A 23,964-nucleotide genomic window follows, 5' to 3' on the forward strand; every position below is an offset into this window, starting at 1 on the left:
TGCCCATTGATGCTGGGCTTAGACATGTGACTTGGGTGAGCCAATGAAATATTAGGATATATGGCTTAAACAGAGGATTTAAATATGTTTGAGTGGTTTTGTTTGGTCTCTTATGTCACATAGCATGAAAAGAACTTATCCTTAGTTAACTGCTACTCCCAGATTGAGGAAATATATGACACACTAAACCTGACCCAGAAATCTGGGAGCCAGTCCTAGCTAATCTCAGCGAGTCTCAACAGAGTTCTGTTGAGTCAATCTGTAGGTTTGTGAGCAGGGTTGTTGTAGTTGATTGAAATGGGTGGATAGTTTGTTACATATCTTAGGTGTAGCAGAAGACTGACAAATACAAAGTTTTTTCAGATTTTCTAATTATTTCAGTAAATTATGTTTTTGAGTAATTTGTCATTTCATCTAAATTTTAAAATTTGTTGGTCAAAGTTTTAATAATGTTACCTTATCATTTTTAAAAATTTTACCTTTATTGGGATAATGTCATTTATTGCTTTGTATGATTAGGGTCTATAGTAATTTCTTCTTTTAACATTTATTATAGTGATACTTTGTATATTTTCTGTTTTTATTAATCTGTCTCCTAAGTTTTTATTAATTTTATTAACCTTTCCAAAGAAAAAAAAACACTTTTTTGTCTTTTTATGGCTGCATCTACAACATATGGAAGTTCCTGGCTAGGGGTCACATCAGAGCTGCAGTTGTGTCTGTAGCCACAGCCACAACAGCTTGGGATCTGAGCCTCTTCTGCAACCTACTCTGCAGCTCATGGCAATGCCAGATCCTTAACGCAGTGAACAATCAACCCGCATCCTCATGGCAGCTAGTTGGGTTTGTTATAGCTGAGCCACAATGGGAACACTTCCAAGGAAATTTTTGGTATTTTAACTTTTTTCTATTCTTTGTTAATTTTCTATCTCATCATTTTTGCTCTTATGTCTAATGTGTTCCTCCTTCTACTTACTTTGTGTTATACATTTTTTACTTTTTGTTATCTTTTTAGATTCATGAGATAAGCTTAAACCTTTGACTTTTATTGTTTCTATATATGCGTTTAAAGCCTAACAAACTTCCCTCTAAGCACTACTTAACTGCATCCCACATGTTTAAAATGTTGTATTTTATTGTTATTCATCCAGTAAAAATGGTCTTACTCATTTAATAAGTATTTATTGAGTATACATGAAGAAAAATGTACAAATTATAAGTGTAAAGTTCAATGAACTTGTGCAAGTGAACATACACAGTAACCAGTACTTGAGCCACTCTTTCCCCTCTTCAAATCAGTACCTCTTTCATCTTGGCTTCAAACCCTATTGATTAGTCTTCCTGGCATTTAAACTTTACATAAAAAGAGTCATATTATAGGTTTTCCTTTGTGTCTGGCTTAGCCGGGTTTTTTTATGCTCAAATTATGTTTCTGAGAAGCATGCATATTTTTTCATGAAATTAATTTATTTTTATTACTATATGGTATATTGTGTACATGCCAGACTTTTCTTATCTGTTCTTTTTTAATGGACATTTTTTCTAGTTTTTAGCTGTTAAGGATATGCTGCCCTGCCTAGACATTCTAATATGTGTCCTCTGATGCACTTAGATATGCAAATACATTGAGCATGTAATTAGAAGTGAAACTTCTGAGTTATAGGATATCTATGTGCTTAATTTTATTAGATTTTATCAAACAATATTCTAGAGTGACTAACCTATCAACAGTATATGAGAATATCTGCAATTGAAACTATTTTATTTGCATTATGATCTCTTCTTTGATCCATGGGCCATTTAGAAGTACATCAGTTACTTTCCAAACATTTGGGGATTTCTAGGTTGTTTTCCTTTTATTGCTTTTTAGCTTAATTCCATTTTGATCAGAAAATATACTCTGTATGATTTCAGGCCTTAAAACTTGCTTACAATGTAGCATGTGCTCTGTTTTGTACATGTCTCATCCACACTAGAATAGTGTATTTTGCAGTTGTTTAATACTGTGTTCTATATAGATTAATTAGATTAAGTTAATGAATGAAGTTGATCAGATCTTCTATATCCTTATTGATATTTTGTCTGCTTTTTCTATTACTGAGCAGTAAGTTAAAATTTCCAACTATGATTGTGGATTTGACTCCTCTTTTAATTCAATAATTTTTCTATATGTATTTTAAGCAATGATTTTAGGGGTGTTTAATTTTTGGATTCCTACATATACATCTTGAATTGGTCTTTTTATTGTTAAATGTTTTTATCTCTAGTTGTATTTCTTGCCTTAAAGTCTAGTCTTTTTGATATTAGTATAAATAAACCTTCTTTTTTTTAGTATTTTCTATCCTGTTTAATTCCAACCTGTCTATATATTTATACTTAAAATAGTTTCTTGTAAGCAGTGTATAATTTTTGAAAACCTAGTCTGATAATTTTATTTTTTAACTGAATCATTTGATCTGTTTATCATATAATTATTGGCACATTACAATCAAGTCTTCTATCTTACTGCTTGTTTTCTATTTATTCCCTTTGTTCTTTGTTCAATTGTTTTTTCTTTTCTTGCCTTTTAAAAACTAATCAAATTTATTATTATTATTATTTAAATGTTAATATTCCAATATTACTACAAATTTTCTCAGTAGTCTAGGAATTGTTTCTGTAGATGAAGACATGTTAAATATTCTTTCACTGTTTTGTCAATCATTTTAGTCTCTGTTCAGATACTATATTTATCCTTTATTTTCTTTTTTGAATTGAGATTTCATTGAAATATAACATTGTGTTAGTTTTACATGTACAGTGTAATGATTTGAAATATGTATCTATTGTGAAATGATTACCACAGTAAGTTTAGTTAACACCCTTCACCATACAGAGCTAAATTTTTATTCCTTGTGATTAGAAATTTTAGGATCTGATCTCTTAGCAACTTTCAAATATATAATCCAACATTGTTAACTATGGTCACCATGCTGTTTATTATATTCCTTAGGACTTATTTATCTTATAATTGGAAGATTGTACCTTTTAACCAATGTTTTTGTTAAAATAATTTTATCCTTTCTATTAGCTTCTTACTTCATCTTTTCATTATTCTTTCAGTAGTTACCCTAGAAATTATAACTTAAATGAATACTTTTACCATTTTTTGGTTAATGAAGGTTTGCACAATATTTTAATTCCATTCCCTCCCTTCTTTAGCCCTTTGTGCTATTTTTCATATATTTTAAGTTATGTGTGTACATATATGTATATATGTGTGTATGTTTTTGTATATGTGTACACGTATATCATATGCATATATGTGGCATACATATATTATGAATATATGTATGTCTGTACATTTTAAAACTCTTAATATGTCAATGTACCCACATATTTATCCTTTATAGCACTTTACACTTCTTACTACATTAGCATGTTTCCAAGATAATTTTTCTTTTGTATGAGGAGCTCCCTTTTTTACTTCTTACATCTAGGTATTATGACAATGAATGCTTTTTTCACCCTGAAAATGTATTATCTTAATTTTTGAAGGATATACTTGAGTATTGAAGTGTAAGTTAGCAGTTTTCATTTTTCTTTCAACACTTCAAAGATGCCATTCCATCATCTTCAGCTTATGTTTTTGTTGAGAGGTCAGCTCTGAAACTTATTGTTGGTCCTTTGTAGACATAAATAATTTTCTCCAGCTTTTTAGAAGATTTTTGCTTTGTCTTTTGTTTCTAGCAGTTTTACTATGATGTGCCTAGGTGGGGCTTTCTTTGTATTTGTCCTGTTGGGGTGCATGGAATTTCTTGAATTTGTGGCTTGATGTCTTTTGTCAGATTTGGAAATTCTTGGCTAGTATATCTTCAGATATTGCTTTTGTTCCATTTTCTCTCATCTCCTGGGAAACTAGTGATATAGATTTATATCTTTTTACCATATCCCACATGATCTTACATTTTTTTCATATTTTCAATTCTTTTTTCTTTCAGTGCTTTGTGTGGGTATTTTCTACCAACATATTTTCCATTTCACTAGTCCTTTCTTCCTTTGGGTCTAATTTGTTATTAAAACCCATCTATGAAATTTCTGATTTTAGGAGTTCCCTTCCTGGTGCAGCAGAAATAAATCTGACTAGGAACCATGAGGTTGCGGGTTTGATTCCTGGCCTTGCTCAGTGGGTTAAGTATCCGGCATTTCCATGAGCTGTGGTGTAGGTCGCAGATAAGATCTGGTGTTGCTGTGGCTGTGGTGTAGGCCAGCAGCTGTAGCTCTGATTAGACCCCTAGCCTGGGAACCTCCATATGCCATGAGTGTGGCCCTAAAAAGCAAAAAAAAAAAAAAAAAAAAAAAAAAAAAAAGAAAGAAAGAAAAGAAAAAGGAAAAGAAAGAAAGAAATTCCTAATTTTAGTTATTAAATTTCTTTATTTCTTGACTACCACTTCTATCTTTATATTCCAGTTCTCTGGTAATTTTTTCTGTCTTCTCTTTGTTTTCTCAAAAATATTACAGTTGACTCTTGAACAATGCGGGGGTTAATCTGTGAATGACCTACAGTCAGCCTTCTGTATCTGTGGTTCCTCCACATCTACATGTTCAACCAACCATGGACCATGTAGTATTGTGGTATTTACTACTGAAAATTTCCGCATGTCTGTGGACCCATGCAATTCAAACCTGAATTGCAAAGTGTCAACTGATTTGTAATTTTTTAAATTCCTTGTTGGTACCTGAACTATTTTGATAATCTGTGGGTCAGGCTCCTTTCTTCCTTCCTTCCTTCTTTCCTTTCATTCGCTCTCTTTCTTTCTCTTTCTTTTCTTTCTTTCTCTCTTTCTGTCTTTTTCTTTCTTTCTTTCTTTCTTTCTTTCTTTCTTTCTTTCTTTCTTTCTTTCTTTCTTTCTCTCTCTCTCTCTCTCTCTCTCTCTCTTTCTCTTTTTCTTTCTTTCATCTCTCTCTCTCTCTCTTTCTTTGCTTTTTAGGGCCACACCTGGGCATATGGAGGTTCCCAGGCTAGGGGGCTAATCAGACCTACAGCTGCCAGGCTTTGCCACAGCCACAGCAACACCAGATCTGAGCCACATCACCCAGATGCTGAATCCTTAACCCACTGAGCGATGCCAGGGATCAAACCCACAACCTCATGGTTCCTAGTCAGATTCGTTTCTGCTGCACCACAGCGGGAACTCCTCTTTCTCTTCTTCTCTCTCTCTTTCTTTCTTTCTCATTTATCTGTTTCTAGTTCTTGACACATCTTGCAAATTTGGTTGGTGCTGGATAGTGCACTTGAAAAATGTGTATGCTTTCATTAACATTATTTTCCCCTGAGAGAATTTAATTTTCTTCTGGCAACCAGATAGCTTTGGGGAAGATCATCTTTATCCAGTCAAGGCTGAATTTCAGGTATACAAATTTAGGTATATGCTTGGCTTGCCATCACACCAAGGACATAGCCCTTCTGGTATCTCAAACAGTATTGAGTATTTACCAAGGTTTTCTAACTTGGTGAACCTCAACTTCAAACTCTTTTTTTTTTTTTTCAGTACTGTGAGACTGTTTAAATTTCCACTTGGCATTTTACCTTCCTTGATGCTGGTTCCTACTTGGTTTTATTAGCATTTCACCCTGCATATGAGCAGCTTAGAATTTTGTTTTGCAAATGACTTGAAGGGAAATTGCACACAGAATTTAGGTCTCACTTTTCTATGGGTTCTTTAATTCCCAACTGTCTTGGCAGCCCTGAAAGCCAGTTTTTATTTTGCCAAGCTCAGATTTACCAGATTCAGTAAATGCTCTCTGTTGGATCTAGAATTCACATAAATTTTGGCCTGATAATTCCATAATATTTTGTTAGTTCTCCCATAGTTTTAAGAGCATTTAAAGTTGTTCATGTAGCATCAGTCCAGATACCTATATTGTACTATCTCTCTCATGTCTTTTTCAGTACCATACCCATATTCCTTTTCTGAAACTAGTCTACCCATGCCCATGTAAGGGAAACACAAAATCTTATCATTTGAGTTACCACAGTGTAAAGTTTAAAAAGAATGGACTTTAGAGCTAGACAAATCCAGACTTGAGTTTTATTCATTTTGTTTTTGCTATATAGATATACATCTAAGAAAGAATATTAAACAGGCTGATCCATTTTCGACATGTAATTGATAACACCTTCAAGATCCTGTCCATTCCCATCTGTCTCACATCTGGGCAAGCTGACTTAGAAAGCAAGGGTGCTACCTCCTTTAGCACCTGAATGAAGCTCAAACTACAAAAGCCCTTATTCATGCACCTGGTCCTTAGCCCAGCCCAGTACAAAAGCCCAAGCAAGCCTCCTTTCCTGCTCTCTCAAGTCATTTTCAGACCATTTTGGGACACTCTATCTTTGCCATAAATCCTCATTATTTGGGTAATAAACTCTTATGTATCCTCTTCATGTATGTGTGGTATAATTCTTAGCATCTGAACCAAATTTGGAGTGGGAGAGTCTATTCCATCTCTGAACAGTGACCAAACAGGAAGTTACTTGAACTTTCAGTTTTATTCATATTCCTTTCATAGCCTGTTAAATGAAAAATAATATTTACCTGTAAGGTTTTTTCTAAGGATTAGAAATAACATGCAATATAAAGTACTTAATCATTTCTTAGGAACTTAGCAGTGTTCAACAAATTATATATGAAATAATAATTTTAAGCCAACCTAAACATAGAATTTCTTGCATTCTATTGCCTGACCTTTTAATATATTATATTTCTTCATAGTTCTTATTACTACCTGATACTGCATTATACATTTATACCTTTATTTATTTACCTGTGTGTTTTTTTTTTCTTCCTCACTAAAATATAAGGCAGGAACTATATATGCCTTGTTTATTTGTGTATTCCCATCACATAAAATTGTTTTTGGTACATAGGTAGAGTGCAGTATGTTTCTTGAAAAGATAACGGAATAAATCAGAGTTCCCTTGTGGCACAGTGGGTTAAGGATACACCATTGTCATTGCTATTGCGTGAGTTACTGCTGTGATGCAGGTTCAGGCCCTGGCCTGAGAACTTCTGCATGCTGTGGATGCAGCCAAATTATATAATAAATTATATATTATACCACATATATATATATGGTATAAAGTAATGCAGCCAAATGTTACACACACACACACACACACACACACACGGTATAAAGTAATGAATCAATCAGAGATATATAGAATCTAGATATATAGAATCTAGAGACTCCCTTTTCACTCTTGACCTGATTTCACTGTGATGCTGTGTCCAGAGTCCTCAGTCCATGACTCTGGACCCTAATCAGTTGTCTCTATTGTAGAAATGGGAAAATAGAGGATCAGAGATAGGAAGTAATCTTTCCAGAGTCAAGTAACAAGTCTGTGGCATCAACCAGGAAGAAAAGACAGGTCTCCTCTCTTTCAGTCCAACCTTTTGCCCATTCAGCCCCCTCCCATTCTCCAGCCAAAGATAGGCATTTTCCCATAGTGCTTTCTCTGTTAGTTTCCAAAATCCACTGAACAGTGTTCAATAAAGCAAACACTACTTTTTAGCACAAGTCAACCTTTTCCTAATTGATTTTTCCTATTTTTCAATAGATTTGTAATTGTCAATTTACTTGCTGATTTGAAGGCAGCACCTGGGTTTCTCATTCAAACCCTTGGAGTAATTTAACTCTACCTTGTAAGACAGGTCCCTATGCTTGTATTATTCTCTCTTGGCATTGTCTTTTCAATCAATCAGTCATGAAAAATTCATGCCTAAGGTAAAGCCCTAGTGAAACATTGAGAAACACAGTGATTATCTTTAAACAAAGGGGAGATCTTAGTGTTCGCTGAAATTCATTGGAGTGAGCAGCCTTTAATAAGGAAATGTTTTATCTGCTGTTTGCAATCTGCAAGATGCTCCACTTTTTCCATTTAAAATTGATCTCTTCCAATTCTTAGGTTTCCAAAACTGCTATAAGGTAAGCTCCATAAATGTGGATTCTAATATTTTGAAGTTTGTAAAAGCTAAACCTGAGCCTTTCATGAGTGATGGAAAATATGTCAGCTAAACATAGCAGGGGGATGGTGTAAATACAATTAGAATAATATTGTGTCAACTTTGAAAAACATGTTTATTTCATGTTGCAATTATAAAATATTTTGGTTTGCTTATTTGATTGTCCTGTAATTGTGGAGAGTGATTTATTACTTCTTCAAGTGGAATCAAACCTACTTGTGGCCCCAGACTAAACCCTTATATTGGTTCTAGCTGGACCTCAACCATAAAATGGAATGCGGACCTGGGTACAGCCTTCATAGCATCTGGAGACTGTACCCAGACCTCTCTTCAATAGTTCATGAGCATTTGCCATTGGCCTCATGGGAACGGATTGAGAGAATTTGTGTGGCTTAATATAAACCTTCCTCTTGGTGGGAAACACCCTTAAGCACCTGCTGTGGTGGCAGTTAGTGGTTTCATCTCTGCCCTCCAAAGCATTACCATGAAGTGTGTTATGGAACAGTGATTACATGATTTCTGGGTGCTTTGGGAAAAGGAAATACCATTTCTAAGCATGTGCTGCACCCAATATCTCCTTCTCTGTCTCTCTGAATTACTGTTCTACAGTTGGCTCTCCATCAAGAGCCTTTTATAAAAGTTCTTTGTCTTCAGAGTCAAACTGAAAGCATGGGTCTTTCTAGTATTGCGTTTTATTTTGAAACATGATTCTGCATGGGAAGAGAGACGTTTGCTACTTTGTTTGCCTAGACTATCCAGAACTGAGAGAGAGATGCAGTATCTTTTATTATATAGAGCTCTAGCTTTTTAGTGAGATTAGCCTGATTTTGAATCCTGGTGCTGCCACTTGTCAGAACTGTGCCCTTGGGCAAGTTATTTAATATCTGTAAGAACTTCAGTTCCCTCATCTGTAGAATGGGAATATTAAGACCTCACAGTTATTGCTAGGATTGTTAAATAGGATTTTGCACCTGATATATGACAAGTCTGTAATAAAAATAAAATCATAGAAACCTATATCTTGGATCTGAAAGAACCCTTAGAAGAGTATTTCTTTCACCTCTCTGGTTGAAGATTGAGCCTTCAGACAGGTAAAGTACTATTGTTATGATTTTATGCTTGGATTAACAGAGGTAACATAAAACACACTGAAGTTTACAAAGTAAGTTATATAGGCAAGATTTGAATTCAGGTTTCTGCCTCCTAAAAGCATAATCTTATCTAAACTTCTCATTTTAGAGTAAGTCAAGAGAAAGAAACTGACATTGCTTTATAACATAACCATGTCACCACCCATGAACCCAGCCAAAATGTGAAATTCTCAAGGGCAGGAAATGATTTTTTTCTTACTACCTTAAGTTTGAGAATAAAAATCTAGAGAAAAATCAATCAAAAATACATATTAGTATAATTAAGTTTGAATAGTATTTTAAAAATAAGTAGACAATATTAAAAGAATAGATTTGTATCAAATTACACAACTATAAAAATAGTGAGGAAAAAGTCAATTTAACACAAATAGTGACTATGAACTACAATGTGAAGTAAATGACTTTTTCCTTTTTATTTTCCATTCTTTTAAAACTTTTTGCAGGTGTATTGACATACATTTTACATGTGACATAGTATAAGTTAAATATGTGCAAGGGACTAATTTGATGCACTTATGTATTGCAAAATGATTATCACCGTAGTGTTAGCTAACACCTCCGTCACGTCACACAATTATTTTTTGTAGTGAGGACATTTAATATTTACTCTCTCAACAACTCTCAAGTACATAATACAAATATTATTAACTATAATTACCATGGTGTACATTAGATCCTCCCAAAATTATTCATCTTGCAGGTGGAGGTTTTATTCTTTAACTATCATCTCCCTTTTCCTCCACAGCCTCAGCCTCTGGTAACCACCATTCTGGTCTCTGGCTTTTTAGATTCCACATATAAATGATTTCTTTCCCTTCTTTTCAATGTTTCTTTTCTTTTGCTCTCTCTTTGTTTTTTTTCTTTTCTGTGTTTCAAATAGTTTGGATTACTGAAGCATTACACAGTATATAATTTGGCTATTGGTAAATTACAAAGCACTCGAAAATTTAGAAGGCTTAAAAGAACAAGCATTTATTAATACTTATGGGTCAGCTGGGTGGTTCTTCTGTGTTGGTGGTCAACTCTGGATCAGATTTTGCCTAGGTTCTCTCTGATTTGGGCTAGGTTCTTTCATGTGTTTGCAAGCCAGCTAGCTATAAGGTGGTCTCTGATGGCTTAAACTGGAACAGCTGGGCTCTCTTCATTGTGGTCTCATCCTCTGTCAGCCTACTCTTGATGTGATCACATGGTTGTATGATTTCAAGAAAGAAGTGGAACTGGGCAAGGCTTCTTGAGATCTTGGCTCAGAACCAGTATAGTGTTACTGCCACCAATTTCTACTGACCAGAGCCGTTATGGGTCAGCCCAGATTCAAGAGGTTCACGTTTTAATGGGAGGAGCAGCAAAATTGTAGTTCAGTGTATACTGAGGGGAGAGAATTGTGGGAAAATGCCACAATCAATCTACTACATATGGTTTTCGTGCATTATAAGAAATAGACAACATTAAGGATCTCATGGAAGAGAAGTGTGCTGACATTAAATGAGGTAACCTAGGAATCAGAATCACTCCTCATATTATAATAAAATGATAATATAAGCAAATAGCGTACAAACCTAATAGAGATGAGACATGGGTAGCACTGTGGGACCACCTAGGAAGGTTTTAAGTTCACCCTAAGAGAGATACAGAAAGAACAAAAAAAGAGAAATTTTTAGTTTTGTCTAAATATGGAACCCTATGCATTCCTGTTTGAGAATTTCAGTAGGAAGGTTTTAAGTTCACCCTAAGAGAGATACAGAAAGAACAAAAAAAGAGAAATTTTTAGTTTTGTCTAAATATGGAACCCTATGCATTCCTGTTTGAGAATTTCAGAGACCCTGAAGAAAAACTGTGGCTTCTTCCCCCTTACCTTATGACTAACCCATTTAATAAATCAAATTTGTGTATATACCTGTTGCCCCACATGTCTTATTAACTCTGAGGTATCTCTTGGCAAAGGAAACATAGAGTGGGTCTATGTAGACGTTCATTCTCTTGGTGCATTATAGGTTGGCCTAGGATTGGAGCCATCTAGAATTGGAGCCAGAAATCTATTCATTCTCCTTTACCTTTATACCATCCTGGGAGAAGGACAAGAAATCAGTATTGGGGTGCTCTTTTCAAAACATAGATCTGAACCTTTCACACCAATACTTAAAACTCCTCGGTAACCCTTTCATGTTGCTTAAGGTGGCCCATGTGCCTTTTAATACCACCATCTCATTTCTTTGCTCTAGTCATGGGAAAGAACTTATGATTCCACAAACCACTCAACCTTTGTCCTTGCTTTCCCCCAAAAGGAATGGCTTCCACACTTTCCCTCCTGCCTGGCCAGTTCTTATTCATCAGTGAACACAGATTTCTTCCACTAGGAGGTTGGCTACAGATGCTGCTTAAGCATTTTGTGTGTGTGTGTCTGTCTGTGTGTGTGTGTGTGTGTCTGTGTGTGAAAGAGAGAGAGAGAGCGCATGCACAGGTGGGTGAGGCTGAGATCTAGATCGAGGTTTCACCAACTTCATGGTAAATCTGCTTTTTGAAAGAGTGTGCGTGTGCATGTGTGTGTGTGTTGCACATGTTTATTTTCCCCACTAGGTAGTTCCCTAAAGGCAAAGGCTGTTATTTATTTCTATAATCCCAGCACATAGCAGATGAGGAGTCCTGTAAATGTTTAGTAAAGGAAATGATTAAATGAATATTTCTTGAGTGTATGAATGAAATTTAGAACAAAAGTTTCTGTAGGAAATGCTGTCAGATTGAGGAAAAGAGAGGCATATTTTGTCTGTATGTTGGTGAATATTTATTCTGAGTTATAGGGAGAAGAAAGAGCTGCCCTGAAAGATCTTATTTTTATTCTGTCATGTTGCTAATGCCCTTGTTTGATATGCTAAACTTCCCTTGATGGGAATGTTTTGCTCCATTTCTTTTCTACCCCTTTTGGCTGCCTTTTCACAAGCCTTCAGTGAAAAAGAAAAATCTTCTAATGTGCAACTTGCAAGCCATTTTTTTATTATCTCTATCAGACTGCAGTATGTGAAGATTTTGACAATTTCCAATTAACAAGACACAGGTGCATCTGATTAACAAACTTTGTCGGTTCTCTTGACTCCTCAGCAACAACTTATAGTAGATAAGGATTCATTTTTCACGTTGTGATTATCTATACACCAGACTTCATGGTTTCCATACATCAGATCCAGGATTTCCTGGCACTTGGGTGGCAACCTGTAGATTTGTTATATGTATACACACACACACACACACACACACACACACACACACATACACATATATATATTCATATATACAGATATATAAACATTTATATATATATATTTATATATACAAATAATACACATGTGTATAGTCTTCTATTGTTTCCTGACACATTGTCTTGGCAATTATATTTAATCCTATCAAAAACTTTACCAGGTAGGTATGATTGTCCTCATTGCAGATGAGAAAAACAACGCTCAGAAAGATGATAAAATACGGTCAAAGTTGTGCTGAGAGAGGTAGGCTTAGAACTCCAACATTTCTTTCTATAATGCTGGGAATCAGATGTGGCTCAGAGTAGGTAATATAAATTAAGCACTGAAAGGAAGTAGCTGATTGGCTGAAAAAATAGAGAACTGGATTTTATTCCCAACTCCAATTTTAGCCCTACATTGCTACATAACCTTTAATGTGTCATAACACCAAGGCACATTCTCACTGAACTCCTATGCAGTCCTGCCCAAATCACACTTACCTGGCAACATGGTGTTACACAACTAAACATGCACTGGACAAATGCCAAAGCAGCTTTCTCTCGCTGTGTTCTGTACCTCTCTGTCAAGTGGTTGTCACAAAAGGGGTTGCTGATATCACTCGTAGGAAAGCTATTTATGCCTAACTTAAAGGATCAAATTCTTTTTTTTTTTTTTTTTGTTTTTTGAGTTCCCATTGTAGCTTAGAGGTAATGAACCTGACTAGTGTCCAGTAATATGTGGGTTTGCTCCCTGGCCTTGCTCAGTGGGTTGAGGATCAAGTGTTGCTGTTAGCAGTAGTGTATGTAGGTTGCAGACATGACTTGGATTCTGCATTGCTGTGGCTATGGTATAAGCTAGCAGCTACAGCTCTGATTCGACCCACAGCCTGGGAACTTCTAAATGGCACAGGTGTGGCCTTAAAAAAAGAAAGAAAGAAAGAAAAAATTATTAGTAGAATAAAACTAGGATGAATGATTTTGAATACAGTTCCCTGTGCTGAACAGTGGGACCAGTTGTTTATCCTATTTATAATTGTTTGCATCTCCTAATCCCAAACATCCAGTCTTTCCCTCCCTTTCCCCTCCTCCACCTTGGCAATTACAAGCCTGTTCTCTATGTCTGTGAATGTGTTTCTGTATTGTAGATGTGCTAATCTTTTGGTCATATTGTAGATTTCACATATAAGTGATATCAAGTGGTATTTTTCTTTCTCTTTCTGACTTACTTTGCGTAATATGATCATCTCTAGGTCCATCCATGTTGCTGCAAATGGCATTATTTCATTCTTTTTAATGTCTGAGTAATATTCCTATATACCACATCTTCTTTATCCATTCATCTGCCAATGGGCCTTTAGTTTGTTTCCATGTCTTGGCTATTATAAATAGGGCTGTTAATGAACATTGGGGTGCATGTATCTTTTTTGAATTATAATTTGCCTGAGTATATGCCCAGGAATGGGATTATTGTATCATATGGCAACTCTGTTTTTTGTTTTTAAGGAACTTCTATACTGTTTTCCACAGTGGTTGCACCAATTTATATTACCATCAAGAGTGTAAGAGGATTCCCTTTTCTTCACACCCTCTCAAGCATCTGTTATTTATAGACTTGTTAATGATGGCCATTTTGACTTGTGTGAGGTGGTATCTCACTGTAGTTTTGAATTGCATTTCTCTAAAAAATTAGAAATGATGAGCATCTCTTCACGTGCCTATTGGTCAATTATATGTCAACTTCAGAGAAATGTCTGTTTAGGTCATCTGCCCATTTTTTGATTGGGTTGTTTCTTTGTTTTTGCTGTTGTTGTTGTTATTGAATTGTATGAGCTGTTTGTATATTTTGGAGTTAATCCTTTGTCAGTTGCGTGGTTGCAAATATTTTCTCCTAGTCCATAGGTTGTCTTTTCATTTTGTTTATGATTTCCTTTATTGCACAAGAGCTTATAAATTTGATTAGGTCCAATTTGCTTACTTTTGCTTTTATTTCTGTTGCCTTGTAAGACTGACCTGTGAGAACATTGGTATGATTTATGCCAACGAATGTTTATGCCTAGTTTCTCTTCTATGAGTTTTATGGCATCTTGTCTAATACTTAAGTCTTTAAGCCGCATTATATCTCTTTAATGTTAAATCATCTTTCCATTCCTAGGGTCCATCTTACTTTGTTTTGCTGTACTATTTGTGTGTATGAATTTACTGCTAGGTTTGAATCAGTAATATTTTATTTAGAAAATTTCAATCAATGTTTATAGCCAACATAGGGCTATAATTTTCCATTCTCCAGTTGCCCGTGCTTGTTTTTGCTTCCAGTTTATAAGAGGCTCATAAAATGAGTTGGGTAGCTTTCCATCTTTTTCTTTTATTTCACTTGATTTTAATTTTTATGTAAATAAAATAATGTACATAATTTTAAAAGTCAAATGCTACTAGAAAGGCCAAAAAGAATATAGCCCCAGTTTTGATTACTGCTTCTTGAAGCAAGAATCAGCAAACTTCTTCTGTAAAGAACAAAATATTAAATAATTTAGGCTTTGTGAGCCAACAGGTCTCTGTCAAACTTCTTAACTCTATTGTCTTGTGGTAAAAGCTGGCATTTTTTTAATCAAAAACAGTCAGTAGGCAGAATTTGCTCCCCTGCTCTTAAAGCAGTCACTTCTATTTCTTTTCAATGTTTCTTCTGATACTACTTCCTGAATTTCTACAGAAAAATTCTAACTACTATTCTCTATTAATTTTAGTTTTAGGTGGTATTTATCAACTTTGCATTATGAAGATGATTTCATTCTTTAATAGTTATGCTATAAAATCCAAACACTTATCCTCCCTCCATATTTATTTTTATTTTATTTTATTTTATTTTATTTTTTTAGGGCCACATCTGCAGCGTATGGAATCTCCCAGGCTAGGGGTTGAATCCAAGCTGCAGCTGCTGGACTACACTACAGCCACTGCAGTGCTATATCCAAACCACATCTGTGACCTACACTACAGCTCCAGGCAATGCTGGATCCTTATCCCATGGAGTGGGGCCAGGGATCAAACCCATAGCCTCAGGTTCATTACCACTGAGCCACAGCAGGAACTTCTTCCTCCATATTTATGTTATTGTTTTGGTTAAATTAATATTCAGGCTTTCCTTTATTATGAATATGTAAATATTAATAAAGGTGAGTCTTATATATGATTAAGCTTTTCTCTCCTGCAACTACATACCCTGTCTTCTTCCTGCCTTCTGCTACTAGTTGCTTCTTTTTCTGTTAAACTGGTTTTCAGTGCACCTAATGCAAATTGCCTCTGTTTATCCCAAGTTCTCCCCCAGCCCCCACCATAACTTTGCTTGGCTGCTTTGGTCTCTGCTTCTATTGATGTATTTTATCATTAAAAGATGGGCATTAAATTTTAAAATAGATGTTCTAAATACATGTTTGGACCATGCTGATTTGTTTCATAGGCAAATTCTCCCATATCTATATTTTGTAAATCTTTTATGTCTTATTAGGAGTTTGATTTCCTTCAGAAGAATTTTCTATAAACTCCTGACTATAAAGATAAGCCTGACTATGAGTATCCTAGATTTTTGAATACAGAATTTCTGTGCTTCAACCACTTCAGAGAATGAGCCTCTAGTTTCCTGTCATGATGGACGAAGAGTCACTTGGGTGGTTGGTGTGAGGAAAGGAATCTGAGGACTTAATTTCTCTTTTTGGGGGGCTTCTTTAGGGTTGCATCTGTGGCATATGGAAGTTCCCAGGCTAGGGGTCAAAGTGGAGCTCTAGCTGCTGCCCTATGCCACATCCATAGCAAGTGGGATTCAAGCTGCGTCTGCAACCTGCACGACAGTTCAGGGCAACCCACTGAGCAAGGCCAGGGATTGAACCAGCATCCTCATGGATACTAGTTGGATTCATTACTGCAGAACCACAATGGGAACTCCCTTAATTTCTCTTTATAAGGACTTTGGACCAAGCTCTACCTTGCACCCCAAGTGCTCCCAGGGTTTTGCAATTATGAGATTCCTTGGTATATTTTTGTTTGTTTGTTTCTTAACTTTCTAATTTAAGTATTTGGAACTTTCTTTTTCAGTCTTTTTTTTCCTATTATGTACAAATAAGGCTAAAGTTTAATTTCCCTATGTACTCTTTTTGTTGCATGACATAGTCTCTGGTAAGTAGTGCTGAATTAATCATCAAATTCTAAACATTTTCTAGTTTCCATCATTATTTCTTCTTTGATACATGAAAAATTATGAAAAATATATAAAAATTTCAAAATATCTAAGGGGCTTTTTTAACCTTTTGTAAAACATTGATGATTTTATAACTTGATGGTGAGAGGGTGTGATTAGAAGAATATTAAGTCTCAAATATTATTTGAGATTTGTTTTATGACCACATGTACATGGTTTATCTTGAATAAACCCCCCTTATCCACTTTAAAAAAATATTCCCTAATTGTGTATGTGGAGAGCATTGTAGGTTTTAGTAAGTGATCTTTTAATGGAGTGTATCAATTGGAAGATTGCAATTTTCTGTATGCTTCTGAAGTTTGGTTGTCTATACTATCAATTACTGAAATTAATCATTGGGGGTTAGTCACTTTTTACATGTGGTTTGTCAATTTTTGCTTTATATTTTTGTTTTATTAGGTGGATACATATTTAAAGTTGTTATATCTTCTTGAAGAACAGTTGCTTTTTTTCTGTGGTCTGCATCTATGGGATGTCGCAAATGGCCAGGAATTGAATCCAAGCCACAGATATGACCTACACCACAGCTGCAGCAATGCCTGATCCTTAACCTACTGTGCTGGGCCAGGGATCGAACCTGTGCTTCTGCAGTGACCCATACTACGAAGACAGTGTCAGATCCTTAACCCACTGTGCAACAGAGGGACCTCCCAGAATATTTGCTTTAATATGGTCATTCTGTACTTAATTTTATTTTTTTTCCTTCAGTGTATTTTGTCTGATATTGCCATAGCTGAAACAGCTTTCTTTTAGTAACTATTTTCATAGTATATCTTTTTCTATCCTTTCAGTTTCAGTTTTTTTGTGTCATTATGTTTTAGGCATGTCTCTGGGAAAGATGATAAGTGTAGATATTTTTTTTTTCCCGATCAGTTTTTTAACAAATAGATCAGTCAATTTCCAATATTTGTGATTATTGATATATGGAGTTATTTCTACTATCTTATTTTGGGCTTTCAATAAAAGAATGTTTTTCATTGCTTTGTATTCCCTCTCCTGTCCTATCTTCTACTGTGTTAGTCATGTTTTCTTTATTTTCTTTTTCCTTTTACTCATTTGGAATTAAGAAATCCTGTTTATATTAATGTAGTGACAACTCTTGAATTGCCACATTCCTATTTTATAGCAATGTCTTAAGTAAACTAGCTTTCCTATCTTCCTTTGGAATCATACAAGGATCTTAGAATACTCTGATTGCCTCTCTTCACTTCACCATGGTCCCAGTCATATCTGCTTTGTTGACCAATGTTTTGGCAAACTCTTTTAACACCCCTAAGATTTAATATTTTTATGATAGGAGTTCCCATCATGGCTCAGTGGTTAACGAAATCTGACTGGCATCCATGAGGACACAGGTTTGATCCCCGGCCTTGCTAAGTGTGTTAAGGATACAGCTTGCTGTGATCTGTGCTATAGGTTGCAGACGTGGCTGAGACCCTGCATTGCTGTGGCTGTGACATAGGCCAGCAGGTTACAGCTTCGATTCGACCCCTTGTCTGGGAACCTCCATATACGAGTCATGTAAATAATGTTATTAAATATTCCTATGGTTTCTAGGTGTTCACAGGTTATCTAGAGCAGTATTTTCCAAGCTTTTTTCACACTGGGTACACAGAGAAAATAATACTTATACACATAGGGAAGATGGTATCTATGCACAATTTTGGGGTTCTTAGGAACTCATGAAGCTTGTTGAAAAAAAACCCACAATGTAAAAATGAAACAAAAAAACATACATAGAATATAAATGCTAGATTTATTTTTAATCTTCAAATTTTAATTGGAACACTTGACTTTTTGTCCATGAACATTCCACTTATGAGGTTTTGATTTCTAAATTGGATAGATGCAATTCCTAATCAAGACTTTTCAATAGTGATCTCTTCAAAATATTAATAGTCAGCCATTAATGAGAAATGGTTTGCACAATAAAGTGATAGAAATTTTTAAACTGTTCAAATATATAAACCATATGAAATTATATTAAGGCATCTAATAGTTCTTTTCTTTCACCCATACTTGCAATTTTGAAATTTCTTGTGAAAATCATGACTTTAAAATCTAACGAAACTTTCAATAAAATGACTTAAGATAATCAAACATTTTAGAATCTCTAATGTGCACAACTAGTCTTGGGACTAGCTTAGATACCATTAAGTGGGAAATTTATTCCTGATTGGACAAAAGTACTGGATATATGGGAATACAGAGAACCAAGGCCACTGTCTGGGACTCCATTCAGGCTCCTCACTACATCCTCAGCCACAATGGACCACTCTGTGGCCTAATGGAGCTCATACTGTAGGAGAAAATGTCCCAATAAAAATGTAGAAAGGAGAGACCCCGGCCATGATGACTAAGCAAAGTCTAGCCAACTGCCCCAATCAGTCCTCCCCCACACATCTGCTTCTGTAAATTTGTTTCCGCACCTACTACCTTGCCTGACGTCACTCCGGTCCAACTAGCCAAGCATGGCCCCGGAAGACGTAGCCCATAAAAGCCTTGTGAAACCCTTCTTCCGGGCTCAGACTCTGGAGATCGATCTCCTCTGAGCCCGCCGTCGTAATAAACCTGAGTTCTCCAACTCTCCGAGTGCTCGCTTGGTTTCTCGCCGGGTCAAAGAGCTGATCCACTGCAGCCACAGAGCTGCCGGAGCTGGTACATTACAGCCATGGGGCTGTCGCTAGAGCTGATACGCTGCAGCGCAGGGCTGCTGGGTGTCTGCCGTAACAATACTCCTCTATAGCACCATGAGCTCCTTAGGATGGGCTGAACTCCAGCCTCACATATGGGTCTACAGCAATGTATTACTAAAACAAAAACCCTGGATTAAAATTTTAAATATAGAGAAGAGAAGCAAAGAAATAATGGAAGGACTGGAGGAAGTCGTAATGAACTAAAAGATACAGTTTCATTGAAGATAAGGGGGTAAAACAATAAATATTGCATACCTATTATTAGATAGATGCAATATGCCAGGTAATTCTTTATATAACCTCAGATTCTTTTACTTGTCTTTTTAGGTCCACGCCCAAGGCATATGGAAGTTCACAGGCTAGGGGTTGAATTGGAGCTGCCGCTGCTGGGCTACACCACAGCCACAGCAATGTGGAATCCCAGCCCTGTCTGTGACTTACATCACAGCTCATGGCAATGCCAGATCCTTAACCCACTGAGCAAGGCCAGGGATTGAACCTGCGTCTTCATGGACACTAGTCAGATTCATTACTGTTGGGCCACGATGAGAACTCCATCTTACAGGTTCTTACAACAGCTTTCTTAAGATAGTATTATCATCTCAATTCCAGATTGATTGTATAAATCAATTAAGAAAGAATAATCATATGGGCAAGCTCACAGAACTAGTGGGGAACTGGGTTTCAGTTCCAGGTATATCTGACTAGAAAGTCCATGATATTATTGTCTTGAATCAATGGGCTTGGTTCAGTTTTTAACTCTATTACTTACTAGTTATGTAATTTTAATTTATTTAAACTCCATACCACTTGGCTCATCCTAAATAAGAGGTAATAAATGATCCCTGTCTCAGAAAGTTCGTTATCTTCAAAACAGATGAGATAATGTATCAGACATCATATTGTGGTAAGGCCCAACTATCACTAGTTACTATATTAAACGCTCCAACAGCAAGTGCTTAACTTCAAATTTGGTGCATAGAAAGTCTCAAAGTTGTTAGTTATCATTATAGTTGTTGCTATTACCAGTACCTCATGGATTCAGTTTCTTCTGATTTTGAGTAAATAACTGACAAGAAATTGTAAAATATGGAAAGCCAAGATTTCCTGCTCTGTTTACTTCCAACTACCTTTGATTCTCACAACCACATGCTGCCTTGCATGGGTGGGGAATAGTAAAAGATGATTTTTTTTTTTTTTTTTTTTTTTGCTTGTGGTGTCATGGAGAAAATACGATCTTTATTGTCAGAACACTTAAGATTTAAGTCCTAGCTCTACTAGTTAATAGTCCTTAGATTTTAGGGTGGTGGGGTAAGCCAATTAGCCTTTCTTAGCTTCAATTTCCTCATGTCTAAAATTGGGCTAAATAAAGGAAATTTTGTTTATGGATGGAAAGCTAAATAATATAGCATATTTTAAACACCTGGGAAATGTTTTGGCAGATAGTAGGATATTAATAATTAATAAATATTGCATTTTTAAATGTCTTTTTAATTTTTTTATTAAAGTATGACTTATTTACAGTGTTGTGCCAATTTCTGCTGTGCAGATGTGGTACATGTATACAATGGAATGCTCTTCAGCCATTTTTTTATTTCTTTATTCCAGCTTCATATATGCACATTATTTCTTTATTAGGTTTTCCTCTGAATTTAGCATTAATCTAGACCCTGAAAGTACAGTATGGCTTCTAGGTTCACTGGAAATGGATCTGACACCTGGAATCTCAGAAGAAAAAAGGGGGATTAAGCTTTGTGAGGTTCAAAGGCCATTTGTCCCCTTGATATTGATTTTCTTAAATCAGACAGTAGCCAAGACCCTGGGAGAAGTAATTGAACTGACAACAGGCAGGTCCAGGTTATTAATAATTGAATAGCCTTGGACATTCTTGATGACTTAATTTAATGACAGAATGGAGATCTGAAGCCGAAATGCCTGGAGATGGGGTCAATGGCTAAGTCTCTAAGGAGAAAGGAAAACATGAGTTATTCCTAAGAGTTTATTTCATACAACAAAACATTTTATAGTAGTCCCAAATATGAGGGACTGGTTTTGGTTTTCTCTTTTTCAAGGAAACCAAAATTTTAAAGGCTTGAAAATTGCCACAATATTTATATTTATTTCTGCCCTTATTTTGGAAAACAGCCTTGACTAGAGTTATGGGATTGGAGCTTTTGTAACTCAGGGTAGAGATCTTGGATAGCTTACTTAACTTTTTTATCCCTTGGATTCAAATATCAATTTTCCACACATTGATTTCATGACTGAACAAGTTAGTTACCATCTCTAAACCTCAGTTTCCACATTTATAAAATGGAGATACTGATATTTTTTGTTATAATGATTAGAAAATATGTAAAAAATTAAAAATAATATAAAATTTCCGGCACTTGACATTAATACCTCACACAGTAAATATTTGTTCAATGAAAAAAAATACATGAATTTTGATGCTTCTCTCTTTTACTGCCTCTGGACAGAAAAGCTAAACTATGGTAACCTTTTGAAAGCTTTTCATTTTCTCTGACTGTTTAGGCTGTACTTGCCCTGGTCCTTATACTCTTTTCTCTAGACTGTTTCAGTAGCCATTTAATGCCCTTTAACCTCAGTTCTCTTTTCTTTCCCAATCTCTCCTCTCCACTTGTGACAAAATTGTTATTAAAACAAAAGCCCGGAGTCCCCATTACGGCTCAGTGGTAACAAACGTGACTAGAATCTATGAGGACATGAGTTTGATCCCTGGCCTCGCTCAGTGGGTTAAGAATCCAACATTGCCGTGAACTGTGTTGTAGGATACAGACTCGGCCCAGGTCCTGTGTTGCTGTGGCTGTGGTGTGGGCTGTCTGCTGTAGCTCCAATTTGACCCCTAGCCTGGGAACTTCTATCTGTTTCACTGGGCCAAAAAAAAAGGCACACAAAGACCTGATTTCTTTTAACTCTACCACCCTTTGCGGAGGGCTTTATCATTTAAAACATTCCAGCCCACCCCCACCCCCATTTGAAATGTGAGAACCTGAGAGTGAAGGGACTTAGCCAAGTGCCTGTGCTCCTATAAATTCATGGTAAACATAGAACTGAGCCCAGTGCCCCTGGCCCCTAGCTAAGGACAACAAAGAGGGAACAGACCTATGTCCTCTGGTTCTAGTCAGAGGGGTACTGAACAGTTACAGAATTTTTAAATTTCACTTTTGTACTTAGCTATTATCTTCAGTTTTGCTGAACTTCAAATGCACTACTGTTACTTTAATTATAATACTCTTCATTTCCATGCAAATTCTAGGTCCACCTATAGAGAGGGCACAATTAATAATAACTAAAACCTCTATAATATTCACTATGTGCCAATAATGGTTCTAAACACTGTATATGTATTAACTTATTTAATTCTCATCTGTAAGCCTAAGTACCATTATTATCCCAATTTCTCGTATGAGGAAACTGAGGCACAGAAAGGTTTAATAGCTTGGTAAGGACACAATTTGAGAATGGTAAAGTGGGATTAAAACTCAGGCTTCCAGGTTCCAGAGTCTATGTTCTGTTCTTTTTGTTGTTTTTGTTTGTTCATGGGTTTTTGTTTTTTTTTGTTTTTTGGTAGGGGGAATGGGGAAAGCATATAGAAGTTCCCAGGCTAGGGGTTGAATCAGAGCTGCAATTGCCAGCCTATATATACCACAGCCACAGCAATGCAGGATCCGAGCCACATCTGTGACCTACACCACAGCTGAAAACAGTGCTGGATCCTTAACCCACTGAGCAAGGCTAAGGATCGAACTCACATCCTCATGGATACTAATTGGATTCCTAACCTGCTGAGCCACAACAGGAACTCCCAGAGTCTTGTGTTCTTAAGTGCTATGCTAAGATAGCAGGAACACATTGAATTTCTGTGGGCACCATGTATCCTGTTGGTAGCTAGTCATATGGCTTCCTTTAACTCTGCTTATTTTTTCCATCCTAATTATCAGGAAGTGGCAACTTGAATAGCACGGTTGTCTGATAAGCTTTACTCTCTTTCTTTTTCAGAGAGTCATTTTCAACATTGTTAACTTCAGCAAAACTAAAAGTCTTTATAGAGATGGGATGGCCCCTATGGTGAAATCCACCAGCAGACCAAAATGGTAAGTGACTCACAGAATGGGACCTCCTTCCGGTTGGTGAGTTTGACTGAGGGCTTGCGTGAATATCCTGAATGGCTCGGGCTTTGCCTCACTGGCATGAAGAAGAGTTAGAGAGGTTTTGGATGTTCCTTGTCTGTTCTTTGAGAATGTTGGAATAGGAAACAGTTCCATGTTTGGAGTCACTAGCATTCTTTTATGAGGGAAGGTACAGTTATTTGGTAATCTTTCTGTCTCGTTTCCCTTTTATCATGGCATCTTTGGAAGCATAATTAAAGTTGATTCTGTTTTTTTGTTTTTTTTTTTTTCCTTCTGACCCGAGCATATACATTGTACAATAACCTAGGAAGACATTGGGAAATACAGTTAAGTAGATTTCCTTTGCTTTGCTTGTTTTGATGTGGTGTTTTTTATAGACATTGTGTGAGTTTTTTGGATGTAAATGTCATTTGTCCCATTGCTATAGTGAGGATAAGGAGAGTTGAAGAGGATTATCTAATAATAGTAATGATGACTGCTGC

General features: G+C 36.0%; 1 protein-coding gene across 13 annotated transcripts in view; it reads left to right on the forward strand.

Moving 5' to 3' along the window:
* The window catches only part of LOC100737108 (AGBL carboxypeptidase 4), a 1,252,169-nt gene that overhangs the window by 539,696 nt on the left and 688,509 nt on the right, over positions 1 to 23,964 (forward strand). For all 13 annotated transcript variants that reach the window (XR_014808341.1, XM_084965126.1, XM_021097823.2 and 10 more), the window contains one exon: positions 23,352 to 23,446. Coding sequence is in view for 12 of the 13 variants with exons in the window: in XM_084965126.1 (XP_084821252.1) it covers positions 23,352 to 23,446 (95 nt within the window). In the remaining variant the exon portion in view is untranslated. The remainder of the gene's footprint in view (positions 1 to 23,351; positions 23,447 to 23,964) is intronic.

This window comes from Sus scrofa, chromosome 6, assembly GCF_054392235.1.
Source record: "Sus scrofa isolate SSC_HxYL_T2T_F1_AM1 chromosome 6, Sscrofa_HxYL_maternal_Yorkshire_Landrace_v2.0, whole genome shotgun sequence".
Lineage (NCBI taxonomy): Eukaryota > Metazoa > Chordata > Mammalia > Artiodactyla > Suidae > Sus > Sus scrofa.